Here is a 19,749-nt window from a genome sequence, read left to right as displayed (position 1 = left end):
GTGATTTGAAGCTCCACTATCGACATACCAGCCTTGCTTGAACTTCAGCTTATACACCCATTTGGTACCAATCACCTTCGCTTGAGAGGCTTGTTTACCAAATCCCAGGTGTGGTTCTTCAGACGCAGTGACCTATGATAGTACACGGAGAGCACAATCACATGACAAAATTACCAAGTGTAAAGCTTGCCGAAAAGCTTCATCTTGGCTATGGGGGCGAAGGTCTCGTCAAAATCAAGTCCCTTTGATTATGCGTAACCTTTCACCACCAATCTTGCTTTGTACGTGTCCAAGCTCCCGTCAGAGTTGAACTTCAGCTTATACACCCATTTGGTACCAATCACCTTCGCTTGAGAGGCTTGTTTACCAAATCCCAGGTGTGGTTCTTCAGAAGGGCGTCCATTTTTGCCTTCATAGCATCTTGCCATTCTAGGATATCCTTCGCCTCCTCGAAGGATCCGGGCTCCACGAGCCGAGCCACGATTGCTCACTGCATATGCTAAGCAATACTCACTAATCAAGAAAAGTGCACTGGTAGTGACGTTGGTTGAGTCAATCTTCGGCTCCTCCTTGTTCTTGGACTTCCTCTTCCACTTTAGGTCTCCTTATTCGGCATTCCTTGACTGAATGACCAAGCTTTTCGTAGTAGAAACATTTTATCTTCTTCTTCCTCTCTGCGGCCTCGATCTTGTTGGTCTTGGAATTGCCTTTGCCAGGCTTGTCCCTCGCCACAAGTGCTCTCTCGTCCGTTCAGTTGAACAGTTTCTCTCGAGCCTCCTCCTACAAAACAGTAAAGGGCGAAGGATCCGGGCTCCACGAGCCGAGCCACGATTGCTCACTGCATATGCTAAGCAATACTCACTAATCAAGAAAAGTGCACTGGTAGTGACGTTGGTTGAGTCAATCTTCGGCTCCTCCTTGTTCTTGGACTTCCTCTTCCACTTTAGGTCTCCTTATTCGGCATTCCTTGACTGAATGACCAAGCTTTTCGTAGTAGAAACATTTTATCTTCTTCTTCCTCTCTGCGGCCTCGATCTTGTTGGTCTTGGAATTGCCTTTGCCAGGCTTGTCCCTCGCCACAAGTGCTCTCTCGTCCGTTCAGTTGAACAGTTTCTCTCGAGCCTCCTCCTACAAAACAGTAAAGGGCGAAGCTCTTCGAATGTGAGAGGCTTGGTCCTCTGTCCCGCAGTGACTGTCTTCACGAAGCTCTTGAAACTCCTAGGTAGCTTGTGAAGTGTCAGTAGTGCCAGCTTACTCAAGTCTACCTTCTAACCAACGGAAGTGAGCTGGTCCCTCACCACCTTGATCTTTGTCAGATGGTCTCCCTCACTAATGTCCAAGATTGTACAATTGATGTTGGAGAGTGAGGATTTGTTGGAATCGGAGTCCTAGTGTGTGTGTTCCTAGTGAGTGTGGTCCTAGAGTCTTAGGAGTGTCCTACAGTTGTGTGAGTGTGAAGAGTCTTGAGGCCACTTGTGCCACCTCATGTGGTAGATGTGATTCCTCACCTAGATTATAGGATCTAGATTCTCTTGTGTGTGACCTCATCTATGAGGTGTCTGTAAGGCTTGCCCAGCCTATAAAAGAGGCTATGTACTTGCTGTGATAATCAATCAATCCACATCAGTTCGTGCCTCAGCTTGTCTCCAGTCATGTGTCTCTCACCTTCTCCCCATTTCCATCAAATGGTATCAGAGCGGGTCTTCCCTGACTGAGCCTTACCTCCTTCCCGCCTCACCAATGGCCAATCCTTTAGTCAACCCAGAAGCCCCTTCATCGACCTACAAGAAGATCGCACAGCCCACTGCAAATCAGCCGTACAGCCTGTACGGCTTGCCTGCCGTACGACGGTACCTGCAGCATACAATCTTCCGTACAACTTGATCTCTGCAGCTGCTGTATGATCTGTCGTACTGCTGTACGATCTGCTGTACTGACGTACGATTTGCCGTACAGCAGGCTACCAAACAGCCTCGAAATCTCCACGCTGCTGCTCCCGCTTATGCTCTACGCTGCGCCATTCTGCCCGCTAACTCCTTCCCGAACCTCTCCTATGGAGACCTGCTCATCATACTCGTGGAGCTGCTGTCTGAAATCTGTGCCAAACTGAGCTCCTTCTGCTGCGCCATCTTGCGGATCTTCTACCCGCTTCTCTGCTCGTCATCTGCTGCACCTCTCTGCCCACACTGTTGCTCCTGCGTGCCATATAGCCTCTGCTGCTGCTGCCAGAACACCTGCTGGTCCGATCTGCCGGATTCGAACCTGCTGCTCCCGCCTGCTGAGTGCCCGTTGCCCACACAACTTCTCCCATGAACAAGGCGATGACTTGGGGTCGACAGCAGGGTATTACTTGGCGATGACTTGATTTGGCTCATTGATTCCTTGCTGCCTCCCTGTCTCTTGAGGATGCCTTGATGCAGTAGCAACCCTGCTCTATTTGTGTCGAAGCTCGCAGCAATTCAGTGACCAATTTCCTGCCCGAAAGCCTAATTTTCGCCCCTTTACAATTTATGCTCAATTTCTCGAATTCTTGGGTGATTTCATGATGTGAGGGTTCCCAACCGTTGAACGAGAACTCTTATGTCAGAAATTTAGAAAAGCCCCAATTTTCTGCAAACCCTAATTTTTGCAGCAACCCTAACCCTAAAATTTAGGGCTTTTCTGTTCTGTGTCTTCCTTTGGCATAATTGAAGCTTCTACCATGTAAAATTTGGACCTTTTTTGAAATCTGAGTAAACATTGACACTGGCTGTAGTAACAGCCACCAATGGATAGCATAAAAAACTCCTTGCTCATCGAGAAATTCTTAGGGAGCAATTTCCCAACTTGGCAGACAAAACTCCGGCTTCTTCTTATGCGAGAAGGGATATGGAATATCACCAATGGCAAGGAGCCAAAACCCCAAAGTGATGATGCTAGAATCAGTTGGTGGCAGAACCAAAATGATAAAGTAATGGCTATCATTGGCCTAGCTTTAGCTAACAACCTTATCCACCATGTGGATTTTGATAAGACAGCAAACGACGTTTGGGAAAAGTTAGAGAATTTGTTTGGAAATAAGATCAATAATTCCAAAGTATTTCTCAAACAAAAACTCTTCAAGCTCAAGATGAAGGAAACTGAAACCCTCAATGAACACTTGAGCAATCTTGGGTCAATTCTCCAACAATTATCTGCCATCTGAGCCATTGTTGAAGATGATGATCAAGTTGCTGTACTTCTCTCCATTATTGAAGACATTTCCAAGTACAATGAGATCCTTGCTGTCCTAAGAGTCAGCCGCAATATGAGCTTTAAGGATATGGTAGCTCATCTCATCGATGAGGACTGTAGGCTTATAGAGAAAGCATAATCTTCATTCGAATCTAGCAAAGCATTCTTTCTCAAGAATAAGCCCAAGAAGAACGGAAAACCTCTTAAATGTAATTACTGTCAGAAACTCTTAAAGAGGAACAAGCCTGCACTGCTGCTATTTCTGGTCTATCCCTCCATGAGGTGATAGATGAAGAGTGGGCTTTCTAGAGTCATGTGTGTTAGGTACTCTGCCTTGGGTAGTCCCCCTAAAATGATGTAATAATTTGTCATTTTGTGTGCCTTGTCCTATAAAAGGCTCCACTTACTTCCATGTAACCAGTTAGGAGACAAGGGGGGGTTGTTATGTCTTTCCTTTATCAGGCCTGGCCGAGTTCCAGGATGTTGGTGTACTCCCTCGACCTATGAGTTGGTCATGCATCCATGCTCAGATTTGAGTCTCTGATCACGTTGACACCTAAGCCATGAGAGTGCTTGGTTCAACCTCTGAATTATGCTCAGCTGTTAGCCTCTGAGATTGCCTGGGATGCACAGTCTGGATGATGTCATAGTCTCTCACCCTAGCTCCGAGGCGGGGTTTGTTGGAATCGGAGTCCTAGTGTGTGTGGTCCTAGTGAGTGTGGTCCTAGAGTCTTAGGAGTGTCCTACAGTTGTGTGAGTGTGAAGAGTCTTGAGGCCACTTGTGCCACCTCATGTGGTAGATGTGATTCCTCACCTAGATTATAGGATCTAGATTCTCTTGTGTGTGACCTCATCTATGAGGTGTCTGTAAGGCTTGCCCAGCCTATAAAAGAGGCTATGTACTTGCTGTGATAATCAATCAATCCACATCAGTTCGTGCCTTAGCTCGTCTCCAGTCATGTGTCTCTCACCTTCTCCCCATTTCCATCACCGAGACGTATTGTCTATCTCATACAAATCCTTCAATATGGCCCACGCCTCTATAGAGGTCTCCGACATCTAATTACTGCATCTGCCGTTGTCCCTATCAGCATGGCTAGGGCCTCGGCATCCTTAACCTCCCATGCTATGAGGTCATCCGCCTCTATCGGCAATAGTAATCTTCCCTTGCTGTCTAGTACGTCCCCCGGTCTTTCATCAACGCTTGTGTAATAATACAGAGCAAAAGTGAAAATATTACTTGTAGTCATGGTTATAAGACACGTTAAGACATGACATGTTAGACACGCTTCAGACACGACATGTCAGTCACATGTGACATGAATGAAATCTGCATCTCGATACATATATTGAAAGGAAACTTTTGATTGTCAAGAGTCGAATCTCTCAGGATTCATCCTAATCCGAATCTGCGAGGTCATCCTAATCTGAATCTGTGAGGTCATTGCCACTGTTGGATCCAAAGTCACCATCAATGATAGCATGATTAAGTCAAACTCAATGTTTGTTGTCACACCGCTCTCACAAAAAGAAGAAACATGAGTGTCTAAAGGTGTCTTAGGTAGGACATGTGTCTTAAGTGTCTTATCAAAAGATACAAATGCCTTAACAACCATGTTTGTGGTAAATGTATTGACCTCTCAAAGTCGCCTTTGTGTGGAAGAACTCCTTGTGATAACCTAGAGCTGCCAGGGCCAAAATAACTGACTAGGGGGGGCCGACTTTGCCCCTTACTGCACCGACTTCTGGGCTGCCTCCTAGCAGACTGCCAGGTTGGCTATTTGGGCCGATTTTGGGCCAACCCTGCCTGGCTTTGACTGGCCTATAAAAGGCCCATGTTCTGGGCACATGAGCTGCTGCTGTGAGGCCTATGTTCAGCTCTGCAGGCCCACCTGCTGGGCCCTGCTACTGTCCGAAATGGCGCATCAGATTCTGTGAGATACTGCTGGTTGTCACCCTCTTGATGCCATGTATGTGCTGAGTGTCCCTCCCCTGCCCCTTCTCGTCTTCTGCCCCCTTGTCCCCTCAAATCGGGGGCTCACAAGTGGGGACAGTGATTTCTAACAGCCTGCTGGTAAAGAGTGGCATCAAATGGATCACTCCCATCCTGAGAGGAGAAATGGAAGCCAGGCTCCATATGGCATCAAAACCGGCTTACAATCCTTGAACTGGAAGCGATGTAAAAGCTATCTAATGTACTTGGATTGGCTCATCAGTATGCCCCTCTCAAATGAGCAAACTAGATGCCAAGATAAGAATTCAACTCGCCCATATCTGACATGGCAAATGATTTCTGCATGGCAAACCAAGTGGCGTACCTTGTACGACCACATGGGATAGTTGGTCCCATCAAGCTTGTCCTAAGCCGAACGCTTTCAAAGCAAATCATTGCTTGCCATTGCAGAATCCCTTCTTTGGATCCATTTCAAGCCCATCAGGAGTTATAATGAAGCAAGAGAGCTTAACCATGCACAGCTCAGTCTTCTTCTGATTCATGTAGAGATTGGCTTGTCTCATGGTACTCTACACTTTTCTCAAATGTTCTCTTTCAAACTTTCCGATGTACTGGTGTAGTAAATCATTCATCAATGCGAGGAATGTAGTCCAAATGGCATTACGAAAACTGGACGACTGCTTTTGAAAGTGCTATTGTGCACATCCTGAGCATGGAATCTGATCTGATGGTAGCTGCTTTTCAGATCTGTCAAAATTAAAGCACCATGTAACACATCGAGCAGATCATCAATTCCTGCAAGTTGAGATTCGGATATCGGTGCTTAATAGTAATATTGTTCAACCTCCGATAGTGGATACACAACTGAAAGGTACCGTATTACTTTTTCTTCAATACTACTGGTATGAAGTAAAAGGTGAGAGAGTGGGTTAACTTTATCCCAATTTGATATATCCTTGTAGTTGCCTACACCCCTCAGCTTCTTCTGTAAAGATCAGCCTATAAGGCGGGTCTATTCACAGGTTTTGCTAGTGGAATAATTTCAATTTTATATTGGACATGTCTTTGTAATGGTAACCCCGAAAGGTTACTCATTTTTAAAACAATCAAAAAACTCACAGAGAATTCTCACAACTAATCTGATCGGCTAAGTGTTGGAAAGGTCACCTCCCCATCTGTAAGCCCCCAAATGAGGAGTGCGTGGGGGAGGGAGACCCAGGGCAGGATGTGCCCAAGAGAGAAGAAAGAGAGGGGGCTGCCACATGGGCAGCACCTCACAGAATTGCGACCCGCAGATGGCGTCAGCATGGCGAGGGTAGTGGGCAGGTGAAGGGCCTGCAACAGACCCTGATGATGGCGTGGTACAGGCGGGTCAGGACAGCAGGATGTACGGGGCAGTACGGCGCAGGACATGCGGCTGGAAGGGCCTGGCAGAGGCGCTTGCATGACGGGGTCCTTGGCAAAGTATATGGGCAGGTCTATGGCCTGCAAGCAGGGCTGGCAGGTGGCAGGACAGCAGCAGCAAAGGGGCTGGACCCTGTATGGAACAAAGGGCCAGCAAAGGGCCCTAAATAGGGCTGGATAGGCAGCCAACCAGCCAACCAACTGGTCGGTTGGTTAGGGCTGCTACAGACCAGCCAGTCGGCCCATTTAGGGCTGGCTGGTCGGTTGGTTGAAGGGGGCCTTTAGCCCTATAAAAGGAGAGGCCTCAGGCCTCATTTCATCATCCAGCAGTACAGCTTCCAGCAGAGCAGAAAGGAGCAGCAGAGCACAACCCTTGGGGCCTACATCCAGAAGCGGGAAGGAATTGGCCTTCTTCGAAGGCAGAAGGGGAAGTATTGGTGCTTCTTCAAATCTCGGACACAGATTGCTAGAAGGTGATGGACAAAGAGTACTGAAGCCAGAAGAGTACCTGCTTGAGAACTCAGCGAGAGTTCATGGTCCAGGTTATCTGGAAATATTCATTGGTTGCAGACCTTGCCATTGGAAGGACGGGTTGAAACAGACCCTCAGAGCATGGTGCCTGGAAGACTCCAGGTTGTTTACTCATTATGAGGGGGACAACTGGAAGATCATGACGGCTGGATTGCTCGAGTTCGAAGGCGCGAACGTGACTAAAGGAGGTGGTACCAGGAGGTGCTACCAAAGATGGACTTGTGCACCAGGATGGTGTGCAGAAGCGGAACCGGACCTGGTGGAGCAGGAGCCACTGGATGAAAAGCCAAGGAAAAGATTTTGACACCGAAAGGTTCCAGAGGACTACGACCAGGGAGTTACTGGAGCATCGTCATCGACGTGTTGGCATTGGGCCGAGATGTGTCGGTGAGAGGGGGTGTTGGAAAGGTCACCTCCCCATCTGTAAGCCCCCAAATGAGGAGTGCGTGGGGGAGGGAGACCCAGGGCAGGATGTGCCCAAGAGAGAATAAAGAGAGGGGGCTGCCACATGGGCAGCACCTCACAGGATTGCGACCTGCAGATGGCGTCAGCATGGCGAGGGTAGTGGGCAGGTGAAGGGCCTGCAACAGACCCTGATGATGGCGCGGTACAGGCGGGTCAGGACAGCAGGATGTACGGGGCAGTACGGCGCAGGACACGTGGCTGGAAGGGCCTGGCAGAGGCGCTTGCATGATGGGGTCCTTGGCAAAGTATATGGGCAGGTCTATGGCCTGCAAGCAGGGCTGGCCGGTGGCAGGACAGCAGCAGCAAAGGGGCTGGACCCTGTATGGAACAAAGGGCCAGCAAAGGGTCCTAAATAGGGCTGGATAGGCAGCCAACCAGCCAACCAACTGGTTGGTTGGTTGGGGCTGCTACAGACCAGCCAGTCGGCCCATTTAGGGCTGGCTGGTCGGTTGGTTGAAGGGGGCCTTGAGCCCTATAAAAGGAGAGGCCTCAGGCCTCATTTCATCATCCAGCAGTACAGCTTCCAGCAGAGCAGAAAGGAGCAGCAGAGCACAACCCTTGGGGCCTACATCCAGAAGCTGAAGGAGTACCAGTGTTGCTGCAGACTTAGCTCAGTGTAAGGCTGAGACCTTGGCTGTCTTCTAGGGCAGCAAGGAGCTGAGGTCAAAGGACGGAAAGTCTACAGAAGCTCTAGGTGGAGCACGCGGGCTCGAGTCTAGAGATAGCCAGCTGATAGGAGAAGGACCTTGTGGTAAGATCAGAGGACTACAGCATTGGTGGGACACTGGATCTGTCTCTCTTGTATTGTGTCCATAGTTTTGGACGGAAATATATATATTTTGGTGGTTTCTCTATCTGGTTGGTTCATTGTCTATTGATGAGTCTGCACATCTATTGAATGCACATAAGTAAATAAGTTTGTGATTCCACACCCACACCACACTGTGTGAGCTTCTGGGCATTACTATAAGTCTTCCGCTGCGTGTACCCTCTGTTGGGTATTTTCTAACACTAAGAAGGCCATCTCCCCATCTTGGAATAGCCAAAGAATCTGCACGCACGACTCAAGCAGATACAATACAGAGCAACAAAAACTCACTTGGAGACTTTTGAACATCCATTGTCGAGAGCAGAGGACCCTGAGGAAGATCCTTCTTGCCTCGAAGACTATACAACAGACCGTCCAATAAATTGTGTAGATGTGCTTCTGCCAATTTACCTCAGGATCTTTCTTGGAGTGCCATGCCATTCCAAGTGCTACATCTTTGTGAGCAAGCCTTGTGATTTCAAAATCCATGTAGTCTCGGATGCACGGCAGCAACTGTGTGACCATGTGGTCCCATACCTTAGTTGGACTCCCATCTGCCATCAATTGTATCGGAGTAGTCAAATGGGCTCTTCAAATTTTTAAACTACATTGTGCATTTACACGGAGTCAACACGACGATAGTACGCTCAGCAACTTGCCCCTTCCTTTTTATTAATTCAATTCCGACAAAATCCCAATGCCCATTGCAGCGGGTTTTGATTAAATATTGTCAGGTGCATTCTTAAGTTTTTTAAAATCAGAAGCACACAATTATGTAGTTTCTAATTTGTGAAAAGGTCTTGCTAGCTGAATCTGAAGGTAATGGTCCCATTTGTGAAGCCATCCCTCGATGACATCCGAGTTCCTATCAGCCATACTGCATGAATAATGGAAAGGGTTCCGTTATCCATTTCCTTTTATCTTCTCTAGAGGGTCTATCTGTTGAAATTGATATCTGTACTCCTGTTCCTCTTTGGCTTGTAGGTGCTGAGCCAACAACCATTCTCTAAATTCCCAATCTTGACATTCAATGAACATGGTTTGTGTGCCATTGGACGTGATACCTTCTGAATTGGCCGAACTCCCGATACTATGAGGTTCACACGTGAATTGCCATCTTCTATTTCCATTTCCAGGTGGTCATTCCCTTTAGTATCTACAGGGTTTTGACTTTTCTAGTGTTGGTTGTTCAAATCCCAGAACTCACAGAATCAGCCAGCTTGCTGCGCTTCATGTTGCATCCTCCTTGACGCTTCTGCCGATGCCTTACCACAGATACACCTGCAGCTAACACTCTACCAAATCAGCACTCCATTTCCCAAGGTCTTCACTTAAATCGTCAAAGCCCAATCCCCTAGCATTCAAGACCAGTCATACAGCCACACGCCCTGCACAACACACTTGCTGCATCAACCCAGCTTGGGTTTCTCACACGTCAAATCGTGATAATTCTCTATTTCTTTCTTCGCAACATGTTCCAGACGTCTTCAAATCTCTAGAAGGCTCTGTTCTTTTCCTAGCTGCTTGCTAGGTCCTAGTTCCCTCCCTGCCCTTTCCATGCATTTATTAATTTTAGTCCCTTTGGGTCTCTAACTAATTTTTTAACCAACATAGGCTCTTGCTCCTAGGTACATGGTTAACAAATACACCTACATTAACATGCATGGAGGTTCTTATAACCTTCTAGTCATCTTGGGACCCGTCATCAAAGACCTTGACAGACAAATCCTTGACCGAACCATTTCAACGCAACACAACAACCAAGTATTTACATTTATATACATTACCATCGGTCTCTCTAGGGACTTTTTGTCACTGTTTCATCCAAAGCCCTACTACATCCCAACTGGAACATAACACAAAGAGGATGGGAGAGTGTAGAGGGCTGAGAAGGACGTATCAGAATGAAGGAGGGCTGAGAGACAAAGGGGGTGATAGGGGGCTTAGAGCTGTGTGAGAGGGAGGGCTGAGAGAGGGGAAAATGTTAGAAAACAGAGGTGAAGGTTGCTTGCTCACTCCTTAAAGTGTACACAAGTGCATAGAGATATGCATACAGACTTGAATTTTTGAAGATCACAACAGTAGAATAGAACGGTAGATCATGTGTCATAGAATGTCCCAAGCAACCTGATATAAAAGAAAGTCTCTAGTGTGCCACCATCTAGCAGATAGGCTTCTGCCTAGATGTGGACACCTGACCACCCAAAACTGTCATCCATCTCCTGCTGACACATTTCAATCTGCGTCAGCCTGCATGCTCTCCTAGAGATTCAGTGGGCTGCATAATGATGCCCTGCAAATAGACCTCCTTGCTGCTCCGTTAGACAGCCAATGGTGAGCACTCTTTGCTCCAATTCCTTGATTCCCCTGACCCTCTTACCCTGTGGATGATCTGCAGGCTGGAATCCTGTTGCGTGGCCTCCTCTGCTGCTCCAGACTGATGCGCAATATGTCGCTCACAAACAGTGGTTGCTGGCCTCCCTGGTGCTCTCCAAGGTAGCCTACTGTGAGGCTCAGTGAGTGAATGATTATGACCAGGGCTTGGGCCCTCTTTATAGGGCTGGAGTTCCCAAAACAGGCGGACCCAGTCCATAGACTGGCCTGCAGATGCGAATGGCCCCACAACAGGTGCCTGGCTGCCACATGGCAGCCATACAGATGTACGCTCTGTTCTGGTCCCATGTTGACCTGCTGTAGCAGCCCGACTATCTGCAATGACCCAGCCAGTCTGCTGCTGTCTGTATATGTGCTCCAGGTGCTGTCATGCACCTGTACAGCCTTGCTGCACTCTGCAGGACCTTCTATCTGCTCCAGTCACCTGTCCTTATTCCTGCATAGGCATCTTCTGCTGCTGCTGCAGTCTTGTTTGCAGGGCCTACAAGGCCTGCTTGGTGCTGGCGTGCCTGGTATGTGCACAATCTGTGGGCCCTTCTGCCCACCATCTAGGGCTTACATGGCAGCCTGCATGCTGCCCATGTGGCAGCCCTGCACTCCAACTCAGATCTGCCCCCGTTGCAGTCTCTGTCTCTGCCCATGCGGCATCTCTCAGATCCTTTTCTTTCTGCTGGTACACCTCCCCATGTCCTCCTCATTTGGCTGCGCACAGGTGCGAGGTGACCCTGATAATCCCATCAAAAAAGAGGATGAGAGAGCTCTGAGAAGCATTCAGAGAGCAGAAGAGTTGAGAGAGGGCAAGAGCTGAGAGAGGGATGAGTGTTGGCTGAGAAAGAAAGAAAGAAAGAAAGAAAGAAAGAAAGAAAGTTTATTAATGTCTATGAAAGACCAAAGGGTCTATGAGACTAAAAGCCCATATACAATGAAAGCTAAGGGTTTGGCCACTAAACAGGCACCCCTACCCAAGGCTGATGTCTGTGATGAGAAAAAAAGTAATTCATCTGCGAGGGAAACCCAAGAAAAAAACACACCAAGGAGAATCCCCTGGTGGTCTACCAATTGGTCACCCGCCGTCCATCTGAGTGGCTGGACCTGTGTATGCTGTCTGTGGGACTAGCACAACTGGATGACTGAGGAGAGACAAGAGGAGCTTGTCCGACAGTGGCTTGGGATCAGGTTAGAACTTCAAGGGCTGAGTAAAGGCTGAGAGAGCTGTGAGAGAGGCAAGACCCAAGACCTCGAGCAGACCTGAATGCAGAAGGAATGCCAAGGCTGAGGTGGAGGAGTTGTGCGGGAAAGCGGCGACACTCTAGGTGAGTTTTAGGCTGGTGATGAAATCCATGCTTATTTGTGTGTGTTTACCTTCGAGGATAGGGAGCGACTGGAGCAGACTAGGAGCTAAATTGAATCTCGGTTTTGGATCATCTCTGAGCTGTTTTTCGACGCTTATAAATGAACTGAGTTCTTCTTTCTTTTCTTTGCTGTACTTTTCTAGGTCAGGTTTTCAGTGTGTATGTGGACTTACTTTGTTAGAAAGGTCAGTGAGAGTTTGAATACATTTCGCTGCATAGGGCTACTGTTCAGTAGGTCCTCCACTAGGCATACCTACATTTATACACATGCATACATGAATTTAGGGCTTCATATCAAGAAAAGGTATTGCTATTGTGTAGCTACTGTATGCTTACTTTGGGTTTTTTTTCGTGAGACAGATCTCTAATTCAAAAGCTTGGGACAGCACGCGCTAGCGGGATTGCTTTTGTTGGTAAAAGAGAAGTGGAGGAGAGTGCCTATGGGCAAGTGGTCCTTGGTGCTGGATCCATGGCAGGTCCCGATGAAGAGTTAGCAATGGAGGCATCAAAGGCTGGTTAGTCCCAGTGGAAGCTTTCTCTAACTTGGTGATTACACTACTGAACTTGATTAACATTAAGTACAGTATGTGCCCTAGCATGTTCCTCACTTTGTTGAGGACAGCATGTAAGTTTTATCAATCGCAAGCAATATGAAAGAAGAAGATCATGGAACATTTTTCAACAAGATCTTGTTAGTTGGGCTTGTAGCCCCTTGGGAATCTCACGGGCATGACATTGGCTAGCTTTTATAATTTTAAACTTGCTTGCTCTGTGCAGTTGCTGCCGAGAAGCAACGAATGGCAGAAGAGGTCGCCTCGATACTGAAATTGAGCGTTGAAGTTGACACCAGCTTTGTGAAAATGTCAGTAACCCAGGGGTTCTTCTGATGTATCCAATCTGCTCCTTGAAGTGAAAGAAAATGAACATTTGCAGGAGGATAAACGATTTCAAAACTATATATGCTAATGCACACTAAATTTATCTGTTTCATCCTGTCAAAATTTTTTGGTTCTGAACTATCTATTTCGTGCCCCAACTAGGTCCCGAAAAGCTATAGCTGCCTTGCGGGCTGGAGCTGAGGTTGCTGGAGTCAAAGCACAACATTGTATACTGTTGGCGGGGGGGCATACTGGGGTTCAGGCAGCTCAGCGCATTGGCATGCCTTGTGTTGCTGTGAGAAGCAGGTAAGCTACTGAATGGCATCTTAACTCTTTCATTCCAAGCTGTGATTTTATTATAGTTGGATGTCATTGTCTTTCAAGGAAAATATTGTATTTCTAATTTCTTATTGAATAGTGTGTCCATGCCAAAAAGTGAAGATGTCCAATGATGTACTACCGAAGAATAATGTGTCATGTGTTATTGATAAGATTAAGGAGAAGAGGCCCCATCTTAGACTCAAGGCCCTGGCTAAGATCTTGTAGACTGGTCCCAAGAGGTTGATTTGTAGGCAGATCCAGCCTTGATAGAAGGAGAATTAAACCTGATTAAATCCTGGAATCAGTGTTGGAGTGGAGTGGATACAATGTATTAGGATTGTTAAAAGAAGTTGAGGGTAAGTTTGTGCATGTCTTCCTAGTAAGGCGTTCAAGGCTTGGAGCAGCTCCATGTTTGTGAAACATACCTCCAAACAGCCTATCATCTCTTGGAAATGCTCTGAGGGGATGTGGGTTCAAAACTCCTGTCAAGCTGCCTCCATCTAGGTCAGGGAGGCCTTTGCCTGAAACAACTAGCTATATAAGGAGGCTGTATGGAGGACCCCCAGAGGGTCTGTGTGCATCTGGCCCTTGTCATCTTGCAGATGGTAGAGTTGTCCCCCTTCTGATTTAAGGGCCCTCTAAGGTCTGGGAGATGAGTTCCTTGACCTCCTTTTCTCGGTAGAGGGAGCTAGGCAGCCTACCTCCTTGTTGCGCCAACCTCCGTGGTAGCTGCTATTGGTGAGGGACTATAATGTAATGGTCTGACACCACACCACGTGATGTCATTCTGGGAGAAAGAAAGAAAGAAAGAAATTTTATTAGAGTCTTCGGAAGACCGATGGGTCTATGAGACTGAAAGAAAAAACTCGAGAAAGCATAGAAATGAATCTGGAAAGATACTTCACCTTTTGCAAGAAAGTATGCAACTGTCTTGTCTCTGTTGGAGGTGCTAGAGTAACCAGTGCTTTGATCTTCTCAGGGTCTGGCTCTATTCCATTTTCAGAAACAACATGACCCAATACTTTAATACTTGGCCGTGCCAGCTTACATTTTTTGGGATTAAGCTATCCTCCACTATCATCAATTCTCCCAAGTACTTGATCCAGTTTGGAACAATGATCCTTCTATCATCAATAAAAGCCTTGCAGAATTTATCAAGAAAAGGGGCAAGTACCTCATTTGTGTTCTTCTGATAATGCGAGGGAGCATTCTTCAAACCAAGAGGCATCTTCTTATAAGAAAAGCAGCCCCAGGGAGTAATAAAAGTTGTCTTTGTCTGGTCTTCAGGAGCAATTGCAATCTGAAAATAGCCCGAATACCCATCACATAAACTATACATCTCATGACCGGCTATCTTATCCAGTATGTCATCCACATGTGGGAGAGGATAGTGATTACTCTTCGTCATAGCATTCAACGGTTTGTAATTAACACATACTCTCCATCGTCCATCTTTCTTGGGTACGATAACCACCGGGCTGGCCCAGTCAGAGTGTACAATGGGGAAAATTATATCAGCCTTAAGCAACTTGACCACCTCCTCTCGAAGTACTCTCACTTGCTCAGGACTCAATCTTTTCATTTTCTGAAATACCGGCCTTGCATCTTCTTTTAATTCAATCTTCAAAGGCTTCCCTTTAAACCCTCTAATCTCTTCATACGATGTGATAAATAAATGGGGATACCTGCGCAACATGGCTGAATACTCTTCCTTTTCTTTCAGAGTAAGATCTGGATTAATCATTTGCTGTACTAATTCCTGTGTTGGGACAGGTGCCTCTTTAGATTGCATAAACTCCTCCATTGTTTCAAATCTGTCCTCTTCTAACTGATGTACAGTTTCAGCCTGCTCACTTGTATCCAGAAAGTTCACTCCCTCAATAAAAGCAACCTGGGCTTCATCATTGTCAGAAGTAATACTACTTTCTTCTTCACTCGTGGTCTCACTCTGCTTTTCTTCTTCTTCGATTGGGCTTGATATCTCAGCATGACTTACCATATCAAAACTGAACTTTTTACCATTAGATGTATATATTGAGATTATTCCTTTCCCCCAATTTTGAATAGCTCCCACTTTCCTCAACCAAGGTCTGCCTAAAATGAGAGGGTAAGCGCCCATACCTGCCGGCATAACATAACAATCTATTCTGCAATGCACATTGAAGACTTCCACATCCAAATCCTTCACTACCCCCAAACTCTTCACTCTGGCGTGGTTGGCCATTCTTATTCGGAAGTGAGAAGGATCAGTAACCTCCAAACCCAACCTCTCAACACAAGATTGAGTCATCACACATATCTGGGCACCTCCATCAATGTATGCCTCTCCAAGCTCATATTCTTTATGCCATGCCTCCACCGAAGGGCAAATATCTGGAAGCTCCGAAATAGACATAATATTTTTTGCTGCTTTATGCACAACTCTCTTCTTACGTGGATTTACAGCTTTCCTCCATTCTCTCTTCAGCCTTGGACAAAGCCCAACCATCTGTGCAAAAGTAATATCCACCTTTCTGTTAGACAGATCAGCAATCAAGTCATATTCAGCCTGCTCCTTCCCCAAGGGATAATCAGCTGTTTTGTATTTCTGTCTGGGCTTCCTCATCTTTTTCCTCTGGTAAGTAACAACATCTTCAACCTGCTTACTCTTTTTAACACTTGGCTCTCCTTCTTCATCCCTGTCTCTCTTCCCAAGAGGCAAAACATCCAAATCACTCTCTTCCAATCCAAGCACGCTGACAAACTGGCCTTTACCCTTATCTTCAAAGGGAACCTTCTTTACTCCGTTACTACTTGAAGGTCCAGGCTCTTTTATCTCCACTCCATGATCAGTTGACCTATCATTTAAATTTGAAGGAAGTGGGTACACATCACCGCCAACTCTGGGAGGCTTATCACATTGAGTACTATAATGTCCCCAATCTAGACAATTGAAGCATTGCACATACGGAGCGTACACTCCTTGTCCTCTCCTGCCTTGCAAAGGTGCTTGAACACTTGAATTGGATGCATTACTTGCTCCTCTACCACCTGGAGTGCGACCTCGTCCTCTTCCTGCCATAAGGTTTAAGGTGAGATTCTTCATTAATTCAGCCATTTCATGAATTTCATCCTTCATTGATCCCTCTTTCTTTTCTTCTGGCCTCACTGGCTCAATTACATTCTGCACAGGCATCTCCGTAACAGAAGGAACAACGGGCACGCCATACTCCAACTGAATCATCCTTCTTTGCTTCCTCTCTTTCTCCTTAGCCACTCTTAGGGCCTCCTCAAAAGTTGGCAGGTCTTTCACCTCAACCTTCACCCGTATCTCAGGCTTTAATCCTGCAATAAATCTATCCTTCTTTATGACACGAGGTGGTACTTCTGGCAAAAGAATTGCCTGCCATTTATTCCACATGACCATAAATCTACTCACATAATCATCCACAGTTTGGTCTTTCCTTTGATACAAAGCATATAACTCCCTCCATACTCCATCTGCATCCCTGGTACATGCAAACCGTGTTAAAAAACCACTTCTTACCTCTCCATAAGTGAGATTCCTGCGTTCTCCTTGCTCATTTTGAAAATTGGCCTGAAATTCCTGCAACCATGTACGAGCTTCCCCTACCAAGCAATAAGTCAAGATTTGCAACAACACTTCAGGTGCATTCCTGTCTTTAATAAGAGCAGTAAATTCCATGCTCTCAATAAACTTCTCAGGATCTTTATTGGGTAGACCATAAAATCTTGCAAAATCTTAAGCCATCTTCACTCTCTTTGAGCACTCTTTGACTTGGGTGGACTATCACTCACCAAAACAAAGACCGTCCCCAACAGGATCGCCAACACAATGATGTGGAAAAAAAAAAAAACACAAGACTATCCTCAGACAAACACAAAATGACTCAATACTTCATCGCTGACCCCCATACAATCATATCCACTTCTTCAGAATCCAACTCTAAAGGCAAAGTCGTATTTTCAGGACTTCTTCGGGATCAGTATTGTAATATGGTAGCTCTTAAGGTAGAGCCTATGCACCGACTTTCAGAGCGGGTATCCAGAGCACACAAGTAACAAGTCGACCTCCCACATAATCCGACTAGAACACACCCAGACTCTTTGAAAGAGGGGAGAGACTACACAGCCCGAAACAAACTGAACTTAGAACTGCACTTTTCCCCAAAAAAAAAACTCAGAAAGCAGTCAACCTCAAAACACTATGAACACACAGCCCACTGCTCAATGGCCAGCACGACTCCCAAGGCCACAAGCTGTTCAAAAGAAGAACTGGCAGTTACCATCATCTGAAAACCTGCAGGTATATTCACCGTACAAACAGCCGTACAATTATATGTACGACAGCAGGCCCGTACAACTACACAGAAATCCGCACAGTCTGCATTTAATGACGACCATCTTCCGTACAGCTCGTAGAAGCCATCTTCAATGACCCGTACGTGCCTGTTCAGCGTGCGATCAAGGCACCATACTACCAGTCCGTACTGATCGACGAAAACACCTCCGTACAATCTCGTACTGTAGCCCGTACAAAACCTGCACTTCAGATTCCGTACCACCCGTACGGTTCTTTCCAGCCCTCAACCCACGCCCATCACCCGATGCAAGGCTGCCCCTTGTTCTCAAAGCTCCCTTCTCATCACGTAGTAGCCCATATTTTCATAGGCGCTCAGGCCTTCGTCTATGCACACAGCTTTTCGTACAGCTCGTCTGTCCCTCATCGACTCCTCCTCTTCTCCTTTATTAGCAAGCTCCCCGACTCCACGTACCATGCTCGCTCATCAACCAGAAGCTTCCCTCTTCTATTACGTAGCCACATGTATGAGCACGATGCCTTCTCAATCTGTCCAGCCACCTCAGCCTAATCTGCCACCTCACTAGTGACATTTTACCACTCATGACATTTCCCCCCAAATCACATTAAATGCACATTTTGGACCTTTAGTCACACAATTCCCACACACATTAGCATGCACGTTAAAGCTTGCATGCTTCCCCATATACACATATGAAAAGCCCCTTGACATGGGCACCAAAACACATCAAATTCCCGTAACATGCAAAACCACAGTGACTTAGGAAATTTAAAAAAGAAAACCCGTCATGACTTGACTTTCATGACGCCTAAAACATTTCACTTGAGCACACACTGGATACCCTTGCTCTGGAAGTCTGATACAACCACATTGCATTTCATCATCTCCCTGATAAGTCCCTGCAAAAAACTTTTAGTCTTTCAAGTTCAAAATAAAAGTGTCTTTTACATGTGCAGCCAGTTACATTGGCTTATTCACACACAACCCACAATTTAACACTATCATGTGTTCAGTGTCTACCCTCATGCACAATCTATGTGGAGAAAAATATATACAGATTTTATCCTATCACCGTCTCTGAAGAGGCAGTGGTAGCGACCTCGGATCTCGTAGTACATTGGGCACTTGAAAATAAAATGCTCCTCCGACTCAACCTCCTGACAGTCGCACAATATGCATAAGCGATGCTCCCTAGGAATCCCCTCTGCTCTGGCGTTCTCTATGCGGAGGCGGTGTGATGATACCCGAAACTGTCCCATGGAGATCCGCAGTGAGGGAGGCATATGAAGCTCAGTGTACCCCGGTGGTGTGATGAATCCCTCCTTTGAGATACGAAGACAGTAATCTCTGTAGAAACTCAGCTTCACTGGAAGCTCCCTCGGCTCCAACCAGGTCCTAAAGGTGCATAGCTGCATGAGATCCTCTCGAATGACTTGGTTGGTGTGTGGCCCGATCGGGATGGTGGGTGGGAGTACTAGAGGGGCATCTAAACTGTACTGAAAAGGAGGTATCCTATCGATGTGAAACTCTAGTCTCACAAACCATCTGTGAGTCCGTGCATACCAACATTGCTCGTCTCCCTCTGCTGCCAACCTCATGGAGGAATCGAGAGCCAACCATGGCAACCTCTCTCTCCTTGATGTGCAGTCCCCATATGATCTAACCCGGTGTAGATATGTGATGGTTTGAAAGGCTGCATCTAGCTGGAGTGGAGAAGCACCAAACTCGGCCTGAATGATGTGACGTGGTATAGACGGTTTCCCCCGGATCATCTGTGAGAGCATGAGGATCTGCAAGCGCTTCACCCGTGTCCACTCTATCTCTGACATGTCAGGCCCCCAACAACGGTTGCCATACATACCGGCTGGTCGGACTAAGGAGTCGAAGAGAAGAGCCTTGGTCCGAGGGTCCTAGAAGCGGGAGTGGAAGCATTGTCTCTCTAGCTGAGCCAGTGAGGCGTATCCCCTACTCAGTCTGGCCTGCATCGCTGGTCTCATCGTGAAGGTCGGGCCGGAGAAGATGACCCCCAAGTAAGTGTATGAGGATACGATCTCAATTGGTGACCCACCGAAAGTGAACTGCTTCCGTTGCATGTCTGCTCGAGAGG

General features: G+C 46.7%; 1 protein-coding gene across 1 annotated transcript in view; it reads left to right on the top strand.

Moving 5' to 3' along the window:
* The window catches only part of LOC147894362 (Haloacid dehalogenase-like hydrolase (HAD) superfamily protein), a 74,300-nt gene that overhangs the window by 37,614 nt on the left and 16,937 nt on the right, over positions 1-19,749 (top strand). The window contains exons 8-10 of the mRNA XM_087384652.1: positions 12,482-12,636; positions 12,899-12,983; positions 13,162-13,305. Of these exons, the coding sequence (XP_087240778.1) occupies positions 12,482-12,636; positions 12,899-12,983; positions 13,162-13,305 (384 nt within the window). The remainder of the gene's footprint in view (positions 1-12,481; positions 12,637-12,898; positions 12,984-13,161; positions 13,306-19,749) is intronic.

This window comes from Dipteris shenzhenensis, chromosome 14 (genome assembly GCF_047967505.1).
Source record: "Dipteris shenzhenensis isolate YYH24624 ecotype China chromosome 14, Dip_SZ_1.0, whole genome shotgun sequence".
Classification (NCBI taxonomy): Eukaryota; Viridiplantae; Streptophyta; class Polypodiopsida; order Gleicheniales; family Dipteridaceae; genus Dipteris; species Dipteris shenzhenensis.
Note: the sequence above shows the minus strand (reverse complement) of the source record. Positions and strands in the feature narration are given on the sequence as shown.